Source organism: Cnephaeus nilssonii (assembly GCF_951640355.1).
Source record: "Cnephaeus nilssonii genome assembly, chromosome: 22".
Lineage (NCBI taxonomy): Eukaryota > Metazoa > Chordata > Mammalia > Chiroptera > Vespertilionidae > Cnephaeus > Cnephaeus nilssonii.
In genome coordinates this window covers 24,640,044-24,659,788 of record NC_137093.1, presented here as the reverse complement: position 1 = coordinate 24,659,788, position 19,745 = coordinate 24,640,044, and the positions used below count along the sequence as shown (strand labels likewise).

At 38.8% G+C, this 19,745-nt stretch overlaps 1 protein-coding gene across 6 annotated transcripts in view; it reads left to right on the top strand.

Annotated features, from left to right (window-relative positions):
* Positions 1–19,745, top strand: part of TTC28 (tetratricopeptide repeat domain 28) — a 389,347-nt gene that overhangs the window by 173,960 nt on the left and 195,642 nt on the right. For all 6 annotated transcript variants that reach the window (XM_079763232.1, XM_079763228.1, XM_079763230.1 and 3 more), the window contains 3 exons: positions 7,091–7,238; positions 13,475–13,747; positions 14,734–14,864. In XM_079763232.1, the coding sequence (XP_079619358.1) occupies positions 7,091–7,238; positions 13,475–13,747; positions 14,734–14,864 (552 nt within the window). The remainder of the gene's footprint in view (positions 1–7,090; positions 7,239–13,474; positions 13,748–14,733; positions 14,865–19,745) is intronic.

The window sequence follows — 19,745 nt, the reverse complement described above, 5'->3', positions numbered from 1 at the left end:
GGCTTAATTTTTGTCAGCCCCTCACCCAGTTTACCAAAGGTGATTTCAGTCTGCAGACTGGTGAAGTGGATGAGCCATCTGATTAAATAGTCAATGCCAAACTGACAGTAATACTTAGTGAGAAATTCACTTCTGTTCAATTTTTTTAAAAAGTACCTACTCTATATTTAATAGGTGATGTCATTCCCAACTATTGAGGTCATCAGTATCATCCTCTGTGTAAGTGAAAATAGAACACGAAGTGCGGTGAAGTTAAGTTCCTTATCCAAAGGCACACAACTCAATGTAACTGGGATAGCATTTCAGTGTCAGCATTATGAGTCCTTTCTCTTTCACCACATCTGCCTTGAGAGTGAGTCAGCCTCAGTTCAGAGATTTTGTAATAGTTATTTCACTTGGTTAGTGTATTCTCCTTCCACTTTCCAATTTAGATTTGTGTTTGGAGGTTTGTTAGAGAAAGACCAAACCCTAGAACTGCATTGTCTAATCCAGTGACTACAAGCAACTGTCCAGTTCAGTGACTATTAGCCACATTTAAAGTATTTAAATGAAATTTAAAATGTAGTTTCTTAAGTCACACTGTCCACATTTCAAGTGCTCAGTGTCCGCAAATGGCCAGCTAACAGTTACCATTATTAGAGAACAGTTCTATCATTGCAGAAAGTGCTATTAACTTCTCCCTTGTTCTAAATGAAACACGTAACAAAACACACAGGTGACTATTTGATGCAAGATGGTAAACATTTATGGAGGGCATGGGTTCTATGCCTTCATTTTTATGTCATATATATATTTTTTAACACTCACCCAAAGATATTTTAAAAATTAATTTGAGAGAGAGAGGAAGGGAGGGAGGGAGAGAAACATCCATGTGAGAGATAAACATTGAATGGTTGCCTCCTGTACACACCCTGACCAGGGACTGAACCTGCAACTGAAGTATGTGCCCTGACTGGGAATTGAACAGGCAACATTTTTTGGTGTATGGATGACGCTCCAACCAACTGAGCCACCTGCCTGGGCCATAATGTCACATTTTCTGCTTCTTTTTATATATATACTAGAGGCCCGATGCATGAAATTCATGCAAGAGTAGGCCTTCGCAGCTGCAGCGGCTGCCTCGAACCCGTGATCCCTCCATCCGGAAGGACATCCGGACGGCTGTTTGGTTGATTTGCATATTATGCTTTTATTATTATAGATATTTTTATTGATTTCAGAGAGGAAGGGAGAAGGGGAGATAGAAACATCAGTTATGAGAGGGAATCATTGATTGACTGCCTCCCGCATGCCCCCACTGGGGACTGAACCTGCAACCCGGGCATGTGCCCTTGATCAGAATCGAACCCGGGACCCTTCAGTTCGCAGGCTGACACTCTATCCACTGAGCCAAACCAGCTAGGGCCATTATGTCACATTTTTAAAGCACAGGACCCATTTCACATTTTTATGTGGTCTAATGTATAATTTGTAATATGTAATAAATTTTATAGAGGTAATATGTATATATTTATATTTTACTCACATGGTAGATATCTGTTTTAAGCACTACAAACTCTTTTATTTACCTATACAATGAATGCATTCCTTATAAAGTATATGAAAGTCAAATATATGAAAATATTAAAGAAAATATTGACATGTTCAGTGAATCAGGGGTGTTAATTACTAGAGAACTAAAACTAAAATATCAAATTGTGCCTTTTCTTTTGAGAATCATTTTTTTTAATATATTCTCTAATTTTATTCTTTTCTATCATGACTGGAGTCTAGTTAGTTGTTCTGTGTATATCAAAAATGTTAAAAGGTTTTGTGCTTTTGACATCCTGTAATCATTTTAATTTTCGATCCAGTTGTGTTAAAGATTAATGCTGTGTCAGCATTTCTATTGTCCCCATTTAGCATCTACACTAATAAAAGAGAAAGATGCAAATTGACCGTACCTTCGTGACACCTACCAGCCAATCAGGAGTGGGTATGCAAATTAACCCAACAAAGATGGTGGGTTAATTTGCATACACAGGCACCGAGCGGCTGGGAGCACGGCAGGACGCTGCTCCAGGCCTCTGGGCAGCGTGGGAAGGCAGAAAGGCGGCTCTGGGCCGGAGCGAAGGCGGTGCCAGCTGCCAGGGGAAGGAAGGCCCATTCTTGCACGAATCTTTGTGCATCGGGCCTCTAGTTTTTAAATAAGGGAAATTCAGTAAAATGGTTTTTAATTTATAAATATTATTTAAAAAGATGATGATGATGTGGTAGCAGGTGATGTGATTGGCTAGCAGGTATATCACTATGTTATAGTTACAGATGTTTATTCTTCAGAAGATGTAAAAAAAGTTGAAATTCAAACAGTGAAAGACAGATTGGGAACATTAAAATATAAAATTTGAAAGTATAAATTAAATCGAAGGCACGATATTTGTAAATGCTTGAATTAAGTAATAGACTATGTGTTATACATGTAAGGGAATACTCTTAATTTAAATGTTGTTATATATTATATTTGTTATAAATATATGTATATACCTATAATAGTGGTTTACCTCATAAGTTACTTGAGCCATGTGAGAGTAGGATTTTAGGTTTAGTGATGTTTTAGAATTGTGAACCAGGAATGGAGTGTTGAAAATAAAGACTTACAGGTCCTTCATTGTTTCCAGTGGTACTTGAAGAGTGAAGAGCTTCCTCTTTCACATGTTTCGTCTGAGTGTTTTTACTTTAACCCTGACTTAGAATTTTAGGACTGCTATGACAAAATATCATAGGCTGGGTGGCTTAACTGACAAACATTTATTTCTCACAGTTCTGGAAACTGAGAAGTCCAAGATTCAGGTGACGGTGTGTGGTGAGGTAAATAGATGGCTATCTTCCTGGTTAATAGGTAGCTATCTTCTTGCTGTGTCCTTACGTAGTGGAAGGAGAGAGAAGACTTTCTGGGGTCTCTTTTATAAAATCCCATTCAGAGGGCTCCACTCTCATGACCTAATCCCCCCTAAAGCCCCACCTCTAAAAACCATTACACTGAGGATTAGGTTTCAACATACTAATTTTGGAAGGACACAAACATTTAATCTATGGCAAACTCTCTGAGGTGAGAAGAATGGCCACTTAATAAAGAACAAATACTAACAGTTTTAACAACAGGGCATAAATACTTCAGTCATTTGTTACATTTTTATTACTGCTTCCGTATTACAACATCTTACTAGTAAGCAGCTCTACAGGTAGCAGTCAAGACATTTACAGCTTTTTATATTCTTCCCTTCTAGAGTGTGAGCACATTGAGAGCACGAGTCCTCTGTTTTATAGTGCCCGGTGCTGTAGATTTTTAGGGAATATTAATTGAAGGAAGGAATGAACTTATTCTTGTAAGTTGTATTTGTGAGGTGATAGTTTAGTAGCAGGTGTGGAATGATCACTGAGGGTTCTTTGTGGGGAGCAACAAAAAATAAATGAATGACTCTGCAACACTTGAAAATCTACCTTTAGTCCAGTGTGTTAACTAGCTCCCTGTACATTTCTCTTCTTGGCTAAAGCTTCAGGTTAAAACCATTGTTCTCAGGGCATAGGTGCTATAATAGTCAATTCATGTTGCCCTTCTTTCTCCAACTGCGTCATAACCAGTGACCAGAATGTGGTGTATGTGTGGGGGGAGGGGCGCTTAGGCAGGGGAATGTATTTTCTGAGGTTGGCTGGGCACCAAATGTTTTAATATTGCTTCCTTCGGCGTGCTGCACATATATTGCCTCTGCTCAATCCTAAGTGATCAAAATTTCCCCCTTTCCCAGATGAAGCAGCTTCCTGTGAGACCTCTGATGCTGAGGAAGAGAAAAATTAGTAGCGGGAATCAATAGGGGTGAAGCAGATAGGCTGTAGCAGATTACATCAGTTTTCTTGAAGCAGCTGTGACTCTCGGCACATTTCCCCCTTTGCTTTGGAAGAGGCTGACAGGGGACCCTGTGGGTGGCTGCTGCATCCCCCAAGACCTGATAGTGCCATTTCTTTTCGTTGGTGGTTCCGATTTTTGTCTGGGAGCCTCACAGCAGTGAGTTTCCCAGTGGCCAGTAGTCTTTTATGGAGCAAGGAGAGGAGCAAATGAAGCAGTGATAGGAATTGAATAATATATTGAATAGTAAAATATCTGTTGGATTCCTTACATTCGGTTAGTTTGTAATTATGTGTTCTTATTAAGGTTCTTTTCTTATTTAACTAATAATCAAAATAGCTAATTCTATTGAATACTTTTGTCAGGCACTGTGCTGAATTCTTTTTATTCTATTATATTAACCCTCAATCTTGGTTATATTATCATCCACTTGAACTTGATAGTGGCGTACCTCTCACAGAAGTATCAAAAACTAATTTTTATTCAGCTATTTATACATGCAATGAATATTGCATGGAACAAAGTTGGGAGAGCCCCACTCTGAGTTAGGAACAGGGGTTTGTCAGAGCTTGACTTATTGTGCCATTTTGGCAGGGGTATAAACTAAGCTTGTGACTGAGAAAAATTGTGTCAAGTTGGGTTAGCGATTGTGGAAGGGAATGAGGGAGGACAAAGGGAGGCCTTTGAAGGCCTTCTCTACCTCTTTTCAAAATCCCCCCCCAAAGAAAGGAAGCCAGGATTGTGGGTGACATGGCCCAGTCATACCTTTTCTCATCTAATTATTGAGTGCCCTAAGAAAACAAATGTGCACACCCTTCTTTAACTGCTGTGTGAACTTGATACCATACTGGCATTTAACACAACTTCGTCTGACTAAAAAGTAAATATATCACATTTTTCAATGATTTCTGTTGGCAGGCAGGAAAATCACTTGTTCTCTCAGTGAAGTAATGAATGATAAAGTTTTGCTTTAAATAAGCAAGAAATTATCAAAAACCATTGCTATTAAGATTATTGTGTATTCTTAGTTTTATTGAGATACCACTGACATACAGCATTGAATAGATTTAAGTTATACAATATAATGATTTGACTTACATATATTGTCAAATGATTGCTGCATACATTTTTAAAAAATATATACTGAAATTAGTAACTAAAAACATCTTTTGTCTCTTCCCATAAATTATAATTAAAGTGTACAGGTATTTGGCATGTATATATTATATAAATAAATTTAAATTCTTTTAATTTGGCTTTAATATAGTATTTCTAAAATTATGTAAACTGTAGTTATTTTTAGTTATAATGTTGCATATATTGCCTCTCAGATTTTAGAAATCACCTAAAATGTAAAATTGAAAAGAATAGTGAAAAATATCTATAAAACACGCTAAAGGTTACCAGGGGTCCTCAAACTTTTTAAACAGGGGGCCAGTTCACTGTCCCTCAGACCGTTGGAGAGCCGGACTATAGTTTTAAAAAAAACTATGAACAAATTCCTATGCACACTGCACATATCTTATTTTGAAGTAAAAAAACAAAACGGCAAAAACACCCGCATGTGGCCCGCGGGCCGTAGTTTGAGGACGCCTGGTTAAAACAGTGGCTGAGTCCAGTGAAAGGAAGTGATCTTAGGAATTAGTAATGAAAGTACATTTACCGGTTAGTGTCTTACTGGGGTCTGAGTTTTAACAGTTGCTGATAGTTTAAACTGAAGTAGAAATCTGAATAGCCTGTAATAATCTATGAGTATTCATTCTGCTTATGGGTTGTTTCTTAATAGAAACACTGAATAGTATTGCCTATCTTAAATTATCTCAAAGGTTAGTTGTAAAAATGAAATAAGATAGGGCAAAGAAATATGTTTTGTAAACATTAAATGTGCTCTCGCTCAATTTGTGTGTGTGTGTACGTGTACGTATAAAATTATAAAGTTATGTGTTAAGTTTAGTGAGTAGTAGTTTTAGAAGTTACTTGAAACTTCATTTAGATCTCATGAATACAATTTGTGACAACTCAAAGTATATTGGACTGAAAAGTTAAAATTGTGTTATAAGCATGTAGTATTGTGCCCAAACCTGTTTGGCTCAGTGGATAGAGCATTGGCCTGCGGACTGAAGGGTCCCAGGTTCGATTCCGGTCAAGGGCATGTACCTTAGTTGAGAGCACATCCCCAGTAGGAGGTGTGCAGGAGGCAGCTGATCGATGTTTCTCTCTCATTGATGTTTCTAACTCTCTATCCCTCTCCCTTCCTCTCTGTAAAAAATCAATAAAATATATTTAAAAGCATGTAGTATTGTAAGAATGTTTAAGTTACATAGGAGGCTAAAAATTTTAGAAGCAGATGTTACATAAACAGTGAATGAATTAATATGTCATTTTTATGTGTTATTTAATCAGGTACAAGGTCCTTTGCTGGTTAAATACTAGTAACACTTTGTTCATTTACTTGTTTTTACTCTGTGTGCTTGAAAACAAACTTCACTTCCTTAAGACTATTCTAAACTTTATTTTATTAACGTCTTGGCCCTTTCTTCACTTAGCTAAAAGGAGGGATGTTCTCCTACAATCAACAACTGATGATACTAGTTTTAAAACTAATCCAATTAAAGCATACAAAACAATCTGATTTTGTTTCTAAGCAAAGCACATGTATTTTAGATAACAGCTTTTAAATATTATGTCTGAAACACTATGTTAGATATGACCATGTTATGTTACTCATTAAAATTGCCTTAATAATAATCACATATTTATTTTTCCCATTAATTATATAAATGGGGGAAATTCAGAATAAGTGGAATTTGAGTGTCTCTCATTTGTCTTGCACTGTACCACATACTTTGGTGAGATATAAAGAAATCTCCAAAATCCTGTCCTTGAGGAGCTTATGCTATTAAAGGTGGGATAAGAAATATTTTTCAAATAATCAAAAACAATAAAAGCAAAATGCCAAAGGATGTGATAAAATTTATAAGTGTTCTAGAATTGAAAAGAATAAATTATAATTTGTGTGAGAGAAGTATGCTTACATTTAAGATATTGGAAGAAATCAGATTTGGTTACAAACTATTTACTAGGTCTTTGAATCAAGGCCATCTCAGTCATAGTTCCACTGATCCGTTGTCCTAATAAAGAATCAGCAGCAGCCTTGCTGGAGCATGGTGTGTAAGCAAACATGCATTATATTTTCTTCATTTTCAGGCGTACTTCCGACAGGGTGTTGCCCTCCAGTACCTCGGACGTCATGCCGATGCCCTGGCAGCGTTCGCATCTGGACTGGCTCAGGACCCCAAGAGTCTCCAGCTTCTGGTGGGGATGGTAGAAGCTGCCATGAAATCTCCCATGAGAGGTAAGTGTGATAAAAGTATTTGGTCTGACACGAATTTAAAGTAGAACATTTCTAGCCTTCAAAAACTTTAGACTCCGGTATTGAGAATTGATAGGTTATCAATTTTGCTAAGATCGTATTTTTTTTTTATTTTTAAAATGTAAGATACTATCTTTATTAAAAAGAAGAGTTAAAAAAAAAAAAGAAAAAGAAGAGTTACACTATGATTTTTATATACTACTAGAGGCCCGGGGCATGAAATTCATGCGTGAGGAGGGCCCCTAGGCCTGGCTGGCGATCAGGGCCAATCTGTGGGGCAATTGGTGGGATGATCAAGGGGTCCCTGCTGGCACCTGCCTTGGCCAGCCTGGTGCCGCCCACTTGCTGGCCCCACCTCCCAATCGCCCCCCCCCCCCCCCCCGCCAGTTGCCTCCCACGTCCAGCCCACTTGCTGGCCGGCCCTGCCCCCTCCATCCACTTGCCAGCTGGCCCCACCCCTGCTGCTGCAGCCGTTAGTCACCTCCCTCTGCGGGTTGACTCCGGGCGGGGGAGGGGGAGGCCACTGGTACCCACCTTGGCTGGCCTGGGGCCTGCGGGCTGGGGGCAACTCCTGCGTTTAGTGTCTGCCCCCGGGTGGTCAGTGCTCATCATAGCAAAGTCGTTCCACCAGTCGTTCCTCTGTTCTGTTGATTTGCATATTAGGCTTTTATTATATAGGATTGAAAGCAATGGCCAGCTTTTTCATTTGTCTAAAGTCAGTGATAGTTCCCATTTTTCTCTCACAATGTTATAGTTAAACCTTAATTTAGTTCCAGGAAATAAGTAATAGGGTAGATTTTTCATATTTCTCTAGATCTACCTACTGGAAAAAAATTTCAGAGCACGAAGAAGAAATAAAATAACATTTTTAGGTAGTAACAATTTATTCTTAGAACTTGGTTAAATTTGGCTTTTTCTCAAAATTTTGTGCTCATCTCCACAGAAGTGAATTTCTATTTTAGTAGCCCTAGAAGAGATTATATATTGTGGACAAAGGAGATCAAGAATCACTGTCAGTAGCAGACAATGAACCAGAATAGGGTGGTGTAAGGCTACTGGCCTAGAAGTTTGTGGACCTAGATTACATTTTTGAATTTTGCATTAACTAACTATATGACCATGGGCAAATGAATCGACATCATGTATTTTAGAGTTATCTGAAGATTCCTCTGGTTTTTGTAGTTCTAAGATACTGTACCTCTAAATTATAATACCTCTAGTAGTAAATTGATTTGTTTATTTGGACCAATATGCCATCTAGAAATATTCAAGTAAGCGAAGATATTAAGTAGACATTCTAATCCTATCTAATAATAGAGTAACATGTAAATTACCATCACTCCGCTACGCCCATGATTGGGCGGCGGGAGGCTGGGGGGCGGGACTCGGGGTGGCCTATCCGGCCATTGAGAGGCACGGATCCGGATCCGCTGCCACTGAGGGGGGCTACCTTGCTGTTGAGAGGCGCAGGGAGTGGAACTCCCGCCCCCGGTGCCTCTCAACGGCCAGATCCGAGGCTGCTGAGGGGGCCTGCCGCGGACACCCAGCTGCGCCTCTCAACGGCAGGGTAGCCAGGTGTCCGCGGCAGCCCCCCTCAGCGGCCGTTGAGAGGCGCAGTGGGTGGGAGTCCCGCCCCCTGCGCCTCTCAACTGCAGGGTAGCCCCCCTCAGTGGCCGCGGACCATCAAAAGTGGCGGAGCTGGGTGCCTGTCTGCTCCGGCACCAGGCCTTTCAGAAGCCTCCTCCGAGCCAGAGGCTTCTGAAAGGCCTGGTGCACCAGCGGACAGGCACCCAGCTCCACCGCGAAAAGCGAAAGCGTGTAGGGGACCCTACACGTGCATGATTCAATCATGCACTGGGCCTCTAGTATTTTATAAAATGAATTATGGATCTTACTGTAGGCTGTGTGTGTAACATTTTTCAGAGGAGCATTATAAGATATGTTGAGTTAAAAAGAAAGAGAGAGCCTGCCTGGTGTGGGTCAGTGGTAGAATGTTGACCTATGAACCAGGAGGTCATGGTTCAATTCAGGTCAGGGCACATGTCTGGGTTTCGGGCTGGATCCTCAGTAGGGGGTGTGCAGGAGATAGCAGATCAGTGATTCTCATCATTGATGTTTCTATCTCTCTCTGCCTCTCTGAAATCAATACAAATGTTTGGTGGTTGTTTTTTTTTTTAAAGGAAAGAGAGAGGGAGAAACAGACAGACACTAGTTTAAATGTTTTTTCCCCCTGTTATTCTACTTTATGCCAATTGGTATTCTGGAAAAACAATGGATTGAACATAGTGGAGGATGGAGAAGTTTTAAGGCCCCAAAACAGATTGGCTTCACTTTGAGGAACATTGATTTTTGAGGAATGAGCTCTTAGGAAGATTGGGCTGAAAGTGTACACCAATTGTCATCTTTGCAGAGTGATGGAGACACTAAGGTATATTGATGGCATATAGTGGAAAGCTAGTATTGTTTCATATTAATTAGATTGTGTTAAGCAGAACTCTATTTTTTGTCTTTGAAAAGGGATGTTTTTTAATGAACCTAAACATGTTGATGGCAGTTTCATTAGACATTTTTTATAGTTTTGGAAATGTTTGCAGCATTAGATTGTTTTAATATACTGGCTAATACAGTATTTGGCTTAAAATATATGCTAAGTAAAAATTTGATGAACTAAATGTTACTTATATGGTCTCTGGACAATTCATAGCTATAAAAAATATTTTTCTGAAAGTCAAAGATTTCATGTTTTAGGAAAAACGTGATAAGGAAACCTCTTCATGCGATTTTATAACCCCATGCAAAGCCGAGTCTTTGCTGCAGGAACCTAATGGCTTCTCCCACTGGGGGACCTGCTGTTAATAAACTCTGACTTAGAGCAGATGCGCTTCAGAGCTCCAGGGCTTAGGGCTGGGGGTGGGGTAGGTATGGACAAAAAAAAAAAAAAAAATCAATTTGTCTCCCCTTTCCATTTCTCTAATAGTTTCTCATTCTCTCCCTTCACCCCTCCACAAGTAATTTACATGGAACATTTTTATTTAGTTCATGAAGATACCACTTTTATTTTTTTTTGAAGCATTTCTGTTGCTGCCTTAGAATATTGGAGTGAACATGTTGAGATCAGCAGAATCATACTTACTGTTTTGCCTTTGAAGCAATTTGTTTAGATAAATGTAAGGACATCTTCCCTGCACGGTGAGAAACTGCTCAGTGCTGTTGTCACCCTTAGGGTTTTCTGTGCCATGTTCTTTCCCAGCTTACACTGAGTGACCTAAGGCTGACCCTGGAGCAAGCTGCAACTTACAGGTGCCTGGAGCGCTTCAATATTTTCTTCTTTTTCCTTAAGGCAATTTAATTTATCTCATTTATTTTTTAGCATTGCCTTTATCACTATATCTACTCCAGGTGGGCTTTTCTTATCAACGTTTTATAGGGATACTGTTGCTTTTCACAGTGTTGTTCTATGCATCATTTCACATCTTAATGACCTACCTCTCTTTTTGTCATATGGTTGTAATTCACGAAATCTATCATTATTTGCTGCCCATTTTTTCACCCATTTTAGTTTAGCCTCCTGCAGCTTTCTAAGTTTCTGCTATTGTTGCATAGCAGTGCAGTTGGGTCGCTTTATATATACGTCTGATCTGTTGTGTCAATTGCTTTTGTTTTGTAATTCTTAAATGCAACACAGAAAGCTCCCTAGTCCAGGTGCTTGTGTATGCAAGCAAAGCTCCCGTGATAGTCACAGTATTCCTGTGGTTTGGCCTCTTTTTTGAAGTTTCAAGATTTCATTTTTTTTTAAAGTAGGGCCAATCTATATTAAATATGTTATATTTATCCACATTGAAATTTACTTGATATTTTTATATTGTTGCTGCCAATATTGCTAACTGAATTCAGTCTGTTTTTCCTTATTTTTATGGTTTCACTTATGCTCACTAACCAGATATCCAGATATCAGTCAAACTACTCCTATGGTTATATTTACATCATATATAATGTATTTCCTTTAAATCATTAGTGAAAATATAAAAATAAGTGTAAATATAAAATGATACTCTTTGTCATGACTTCTCAAGTTATCCTGTTACTGTTTTCCATTTCTCCTTTTTAGATAGTCTTCCAGCAATTTCACTTCATTGTATTTTGTAAATGGTGTAGCATAGAACTACTGCCAACGAGATTTAATAATATAATTACAAAGTGAGATTTAGTTTACCTTTATTTGTTCTTTTAAAGATGCCAGGGCTGCTTCTTGTCGAGGGTTCTCTTGTGTATATTTTCTCTCCTCCTGTTAATTCGGTAATCTAAAGACTATTACATTTATGGGCTATCACCTGTCACGGTGTTTCTCCCAGCTCCGGAGGATCCAGGGAAGCTGATTTTATGAAGTGCTGGTGGCAAATGGCTGTTGAATGTATAAGCTTTTACCTTGGGGTCAAATTGGGGCTCACCTTTTATTTGCCTAATTGGCCAACCTCCATGAACTCTTTTAGGAGGCAGTTACTTTTTACAGAAGGCCTCTTTCTGAAATATTATGTAAAAAATAAAGACTTTTCCCCCCAAAAGATTGGAATCTAATTTCCTCAATGCCACTTGCTATTCCATTAACTGAGCAAGGCTTCTTACTTCCTCTACATCTCAGTCCGTCTCTGTAAAAGGGAAATGATCATATCTACCTCCTAATGTGGTTTTGAGATTCAAACCCTAGACTGTAAAGGCAGACACCTTTTACTGGCACATCCCTTTTCCTCCGCAGCGGGATGCCCTTCTTCTCCCCGAGGAACAGAAGTGGCAGCAGTGAGAATCCTGTTCTTGTCTCTGTGGCAGGCACAGTGCTGTGCGTGTGAACACTGCACAGTGCGCGTGGTCCTTTGAACTTTCCCTAAGGCCTCAGTTTCAGGAAGAGCTGCGTTTCTTATGAGTGTTGGGTATTTTTATCTGAAAGGTCTGGGAAATTTTAAGGTGATCATTTATCCTTTTGCTTTGTCCTCTATGAAGCGTGGAGCCCAGTGTCCTGGCCACCTTTAGGAAGTGTGTTGGGGCTTAGAGTCTACCTGTCACGTGGACTTCTGTGTTTTTCACCTTATTTCTATAGAAAGCCTTTGAATCATTTCTGAATGAAGTAGAATATAATAAATAAATACAGAGTAAAATGTGAAGTGGCTTAGACAAAGTGGGGAACATACCAGTTGTTTTAATTTTGATTTTTTTTTTTGAGGAGGGTTAAATTGTGCTTTTAGTATGAACCAAAGTTTTTTTAATTGTAAAATATATGTAACATAAAATTGACCATTTTAACAACTTTTAGTTATGAAATTCAGTGGCATTAAGTCTGTGTTGTGCAACCATCATAACTATCCATCTCCAGAACTTTATCATCTTCCCAAATTGACTCTGAACTCATTCAACTCTAACTTCCCATTCTGCTCTCCCCACTGCTCCTGGCAAATACTGTGCTGTTTTCTATCTCTCTGAATTTGACTACTCTAGGTATCTTATATAGGTGGAATCATACAATATTTGTCTTTTTAAATGATTTTTAATTTAATTTCCTCTTTTAGGAATTAGCTTAATAAAGGTAAAAATTAAAATTAGGTGACTATTTGAACCTTACCTCTAAATTTTATTTTTTGGGGAAGTATTTTACCCTTATCATATTTCACTTACTTCTTACCTTATCAATAACTGCTGTTCTCTCTTTGGACCCCTGTTCCGGAGATTCATTCCAGGATTGTTTCTCCCATTCTTCTGGACTTGCAGTTCAGTACTATATTTTAGTGTTGTATCCAAGAATAATTGGTAGTGGTTTCACCAGGGTTTTTAGGAAAGTTGAAGCCCTTTTAGTCATATATGCTAGGGGACTGTTATAATGATAAGTCGGAAAGCTCTAGAATGTTTTATAGAGCCTTAGACAGATTGAAGTCTATAAAAATGTTAGTTACCTTGAATGTGATCCATAGGAGACAGTCCTTGGTATCATTCCTTTGGAATAAGGTATTGTGCATATTAAATACATTTTTTCTCAAATTCTATAAGATTTTTTTCCTTCTAAAATGTCTGAAATTTATCCCTTGCTCTCCATCTGTTTTGTTATTGCAAAGACTTTGTACTTGAAATAGGACATAAAGAGACATGATAAACATTTGTTTCTAGAGCATATTAGAAAATACTGTTTTGTGTATTCTTCTACATTTTCTAATTTTCTTTTGGTTTTTTTTCAGACTCCCTCGAGCCCACTTATCAGCAGCTTCAAAAAATGAAACTGGACAAGAGTCCCTTTGTGGTCGTGTCTGTGGTTGGGCAGGAACTCCTGACAGCTGGCCATCATGGGGCCTCTGTGGTTGTCTTAGAAGCTGCTCTGAAGATTGGCACCTGCAGCCTCAAACTGAGAGGCTCTGTTTTCTCTGCCCTGAGCAGCGCTTACTGGTCTCTTGGAAACACAGAGAAGAGCACTGGATACATGCAGCAGGACTTGGATGTAGCCAAGACCTTAGGTAGAGTTATGCTTCTCTCCTTTATTTCAGTACAGAAAGGAAATAAGCTGATTAACCTGGCATAAATGGGAGTAACATGTGCAATGAAAAGTGAGTGTCTCTAGAACATTCTCCATTTTAGGGTTCTTAGGTCTTTAGGGCTTTTGGTATAACAGGTACCAAGGTTCCAAAAGGCCAAGAGATGTGAATTAACATATTCATTGCCCTCCTCAGAGATTTGGGTCCACAGATACAATATCCCAAATGGTAGTACTGGTGGGTGAATCTTCATCTTAATTTTAATTTTTGCCTACATTAGAATGTGTCCTCATTTCATTGGTGGAGACAATACAATACAGTGCCGTGGTTAAGAGTGTGGACAATGGAGCCAGACTGCTTTGTTTAGAATCCTGGCTTTGCTACTTACTAGCAGGTTGACCTTCAGCAAGTCGCCTAAGCTCTCTGTGCTGCCATTTCCTCATTTGTAAAATAAGTGTGGCTTATGATTACGATGATTGTTATTGTGATTATTCAATGACTTGCAGGATTGCAGTAAAAGCAGGGATATGGTAACTCTACCATTAGTATACTTGATACGGTGACTCTTCCATGAGCATACTTGTAAAGAAGCAATATGTTATAGTAGGTTTGGAGTCAAATGACTGAACCAACAAGCTGATGGTTGTTCAGAACCACAAATCATTAGCAGAGCAGTGAAGTGACTCAAATAGCAGCTGGTTTGTGTCAAGGTCTTTAACCTCTCATTTCCAGGACACTTATGTCCCTGACAACAGTTGTATGACAACAATAATAGTTGTTAGCCAGAGACGTAAATTCTAGGACCATAACCTCCCATGAAGAGTCTTATAGAAGAAGAAAATACTTTCTATAAGAAGGCAAGTGAAATCTTAGCTAGTAGGTTTGTGGCTCTTAAATTAAGATGGCCATTATATATTAAAATAATGCTGTAACTAAAAGAAGTTTTTTATTTTTTTAAACCCAATCAGGTGACCAGACAGGAGAATGCCGAGCTCATGGGAATCTAGGCTCTGCATTCTTCTCCAAAGGAAATTACCGGGAGGCTCTCACTAACCACAGGCATCAGTTGGTGCTCGCCATGAAACTCAAGGATCGAGAGGTAGGAAGTTTACCTGTAGACCAAAACCTTTTGGATTTTTTTAAACATCGAGTCTATACCTTAAAATATTACTTTCAGAAGTGAATAATTATTGCTTCTATCTTTCATCATCAACCAGGTTTTGGACATCTATCATGTATTGGCCTTGGGGATATAGAGATAAATAAGACATGGTCCCTGACCTCAGGATCTAACAGCTTGGTCAAATGCCTTGTTCTTATTCTATTCAAATGTGCTGTGGAGTAGATATATGTAAAAATAGCAAAAATATATATTGTCATGATATATTCATTAAATTAAAGAAGCACACATTTCTCTTTATTTGAGATGGAGTATTATTACTGCACACCCTTTGCATAGTTTCTTAGGTGGATTTTTAACTCAGGTGGTAGATGCATATTAAGTCTGATCGAGAGACCTGAATTGTAATGATAAAGAAATCTCATCCTAGTCTTTATTAGAGAAATGAAATGTAATATTCTCAGGCACTTGATACCTACTAGATGTGACATGATGAGAAAGTGCCTACAGAGTGGAAAGAGGTGGGGGTTTTGGGTGAGATAGATCCAAATTTGAATCCCTGCTCTAGTGCTTTCTAGCCCTGTGCAATAGAAATCTGAGTATAACTTTTGACTCCCCCAAAACTTAACTATAGTTGTCCCTCAATATCCACAGGGGATTGGTTTCAGCACCACTCACTGATACTGCAACCCCTGTGTGGATGCTTAAGTCTCTTACATAAAATGGCATAGGAACTGCATACAGCCAGCTCTCCCCACCCAGGGATTGAGAAAGACAGTATTTTCCATCTGTGGTTGGTTGAATCCACTGGTGTGAAAACCCAAGGAGGCTGAGTGCTGACTGTATTTCTATTGAAAAAATCCACATGTATGTGGACCCCAAAGTTTACACCCAGGTTGTTCAAGGGTCGACTCTATTTTGCTATTGAAATAAAATATGGGAAACTGCCTTTTGAAGTAAAATTAACCACTGTGAATACTATGACTGGTGAGAATACCAAGCTGCATCTTTCTGCCTCTTACATCTTTGGCTATAATACCTTTAAAATTTTTTCCCAAGTAGCAAGATAGCAGCCTGAAAACACTTTGTCTACTTACCTTAAAGAGCAATATGTGTGTTGTTTTTTAATACGATTACTCAGATACATAATAGGGGAAGTGATACCTTCTCCATAGGATTTTTTTATTCTAACTTTCTATCTGCTTTAATGGCTTCAAAATTAATTTCAGGTGTCCATGGAGACCTCCCTGTGAGGTAATATTAATTGTCAGAAGAATACATAAATTATCCTGTACTAGAGATGTTCTCTATTCAGGGAATCTGATATGCAAATATGCTGATGACTGAAGTTTTTTTTTATCAGTCTGATTTCTCTCCTGAGCTTCATATTTCTTTATTCAACTGCTTCCTGGACACTCACCTTCAATTCAGTGTTCTTGATCTAGTCCTCAATCTGTACCCACTTCTATATTCACCCTTGTTCTATTGCCCCCACTACCTCACTCTCATGTTTGGTTTGTTACTGCATTCTCTTTTTTCTATAATAGAAATCTCTTCTGGTTCTTTCCTTCTGCCATCTTTTCCCTGGACATTGGCAGTAAGTAGCTTTCTCTCAGAACTTTTCACACTTTTAAGAACTCTCCTACAAGCAAGGGAGAGATGGTGTCTACTATTTGGGACTATGAGAGTACCTTGAAATTGCTGCCAAAAGTAATTTATTTCAACTGGTTGAGAGTGTGAACTTAGGTGTTAGACAAACCTGGACTTGAACTTTGGCTTGGCTACTTGGTAATGTGTGACCCTTAAAATTACATACTCTTCTTAGTGTGATGAACATGTGAGTTGTTTCCAATTTTTTGCTGTTATGGAAAAGCTGTTATAAACATTCTTATATATATACTAAACGCCCGGTGCGTGCTATCTCTCAGCCTGGCCTGCGGGGATTGGGCCGAAACCGGCTCTCTGACATCCCCCGAAGGGTCTCGGATTGTGAGAGGGCAGTTCTCGGGTGACACACCTTCCTCTCTGGTTCTGGGTGTGTCACCCAAGAACCACAGCTGCCAAGTCACCGCAGCTCGGCAGCTCCTGCGTTGAGCGTCTGCCCCCTGGAGGTCAGTGCGCGTTATAGTTACTGGTCTACCGGTCTAATGGTTGGCTGGTTGCTTAGGCTTTTATATATATAGATCTTTTGATAGACATTGGCACTTATATCTGTTAAGTGTTTGGTCATATATATATTTAGATATATTAGATTTTATGAGCTTTCCAGACTAGTTGTACCAAGTTATGTCAGCAGCAGCGTAAGGGATTTTTAAGCTTTAATGAAAAATAAAGAGGTATATGGAAACACACATGTCTGAGTTAATAACTATGTGTAGTTAGATGAAGGAAGTGATTCTAATAGTAACTATTTTGATTTTTGTTGTAAAAATTAAATTAGTTCATATAAGGTGCTTGCTTAGCACAGTGTCTGAGATGTAATAAGGATTCAAAAAAGGTGCTACTATTATTATTGGCATTATAATTGTCATCATTTAATGATTCATAAGAAAGTTGCATCTGCCTATGTCATATTAGCTTTTATTTTAGTGTAAAATTGTTTTCGCCAGATATTCAAGTAAACGAGACACCCTTGGGAAAAGTGCTGTTTATTTTGTTAGATACCTTTGCATACCTCTTATCATACTGGAGTATGTAAATATTTTAATTTGTGAAATCTGTTTGAACTCTGCCCTGATTCTAGTTTCTTCTCTATCCAGTCCATTACCTTCTAAAATTTGTTCTGGTCATGTAATTTTCCTGCTTAAAAGCTGTTGACAGCTTTCTGTTGCCTCCAGAATAAAGTCCAAAAAAACCCACACCCCCTTTATAACTTTTATTTCGCATTATGCAGTTGCACTTACTGTTTACCTGTTTGTAATGGTGGTCTCCCCATTGTTTAACTGGCAGCATCTGTAGGGAAAGGAGAATTTTTATATTCTCATTCATTCATTTATCCATTTACTCAACATATGTTTACTGGATGTTTACTGTACTTCAGGTGCTATAATGACTTTGAGTATAAAGATGAATATGCCATGCCCTAGCCAGTTTGGCTCAGTGGATAGAGCGTCGGCCTGCGGACCAAAGAGTCCCGGGTTCGATTCTGGTCAAGAGCGCATACCTTGGTTGCAGGCTCCTTCCCAGCCGGGCCTCTGGTTAGGGCTTTTGCAGGAGGCAACCAATCAATGTGTTTCTCTCACATCGATGTTTCTCTCTGTCTTTTCCTCTCTCCCTAAAAATAAATGGAAAAATGTCCTCAAGTGAGGATTAACAACAACAAAAAAGATGAATATGCCATTGTTCTTGCCCTCAGGGAGCTCAAATCTTCTGGCAAACCTCCTGTAGTGTTCCAGGCCAGTGTTGATAAATGCTTTGGGGCCTGGAGGAAAAACATTGAGGGCTTACTGTGGGTAAAGAGTGCTCGCCCCTCCTTCATTCTTTTGAATGGCGGTCTTTGTTTTACTCAGAGCTGAGGAAGAAGTTTATGAAGCACAGTAGTAAGCGTCAACAAGCTTACTTTTTTTTTTTTGCACTTACTTTGCTGTCAGTAACTAAAATCTAAAATTTACATTTAATATTCTGATAATGCCTCCCACATAAAAGACCTTTAAAAATGAAAATTCATTAGTTGTGATATTGAAGATTAAAGGTAAATCATAATCATTATCAATTTATGATGCCTGTAGGCTTACAGGAACAGTTACTGACACCCCAAAAAAGACTACTTGACTTTGTGAGAAAACTGAGCCTTCTGGATTTTCTTTAGGATGTGGCTACAGGAAATTCATTAGATGGTTTTCGATGACATCATCCTGACCATAGCACTTTCTCCAAAAGCAATGCTATTTTTCTTGGACCTTTTTGCAGACATTTTCTACACCATGTATATTAATATATTAGTAGTGCTAATATGAAATCCACACAAAGGTTTATGGGGTGTGTGTGTGAGAGAAAGACAAGAGAGACAGAAACAGAGAGAAGGAATGTAGTGAGATGATTGTTTTACTTCCAGCAGTACAGGAGAGTGGGTTAAAGGGTAAAAAGCATTCCATTTTATCTGAGAACCATGTCCTCATAGCGAGGATTAAGTTCAGGAAGGGAATGGTTGACAACCTCATCAGTGGTGTGTATCACAGGCTTTTGAGAAGCAAATAAGATTGTTAAACCGTAACTCTTCAAATCACGGAAGACTGTAGGATTTGGAAAGTAGACATTGTGAAGAATGGAGAGATGGGATGTCAGTTATTTTATTTTGCTCTTTGTATTTTGTATTGTAAGTCAGTTGAGGCAGACCTTTTGGGCCTGAAATGGATAATGGAGTGCTCTCTTTCTCCTACTGATAAAATAGTTATTACTTCAAAAGAACTTTCACCCACGGTGAATGTGTGTGTGTGTGCAGTCGTCCCCCTTATCTGTGGTTTTGCTTTCCATGGCTTCTTGAACTGTAGTCAACTGTGGTCCACAAATATTAAATGGAAAATTCCAGAAATAAGCAATTAATAAGTTTTAAATGCATGCCGTTCTGAGTCGTGTGGTGAAATCCAGAGCAAGTATTTGCATTTCAGGAATGGATTTTTAGATAGTTTGATATACTTCAGTAATTTTCCAGAGAAATGGGCTCCCTGGGCTATACCAAAAGCCTTTTGCACAATAATGCATGTGGCATCATTATTAGGGACTGAAGTGAACCAAGAGCTTGCTAAGAGATTTGAGCATAAAGAATCAAAATGAAAGGACTCAGAAACAGATAAATCTGACATATTGGAGATTGCAGCATTATCTAAGGTCTTGAGTGCGATTGTTCCCGAAGGTACTGAT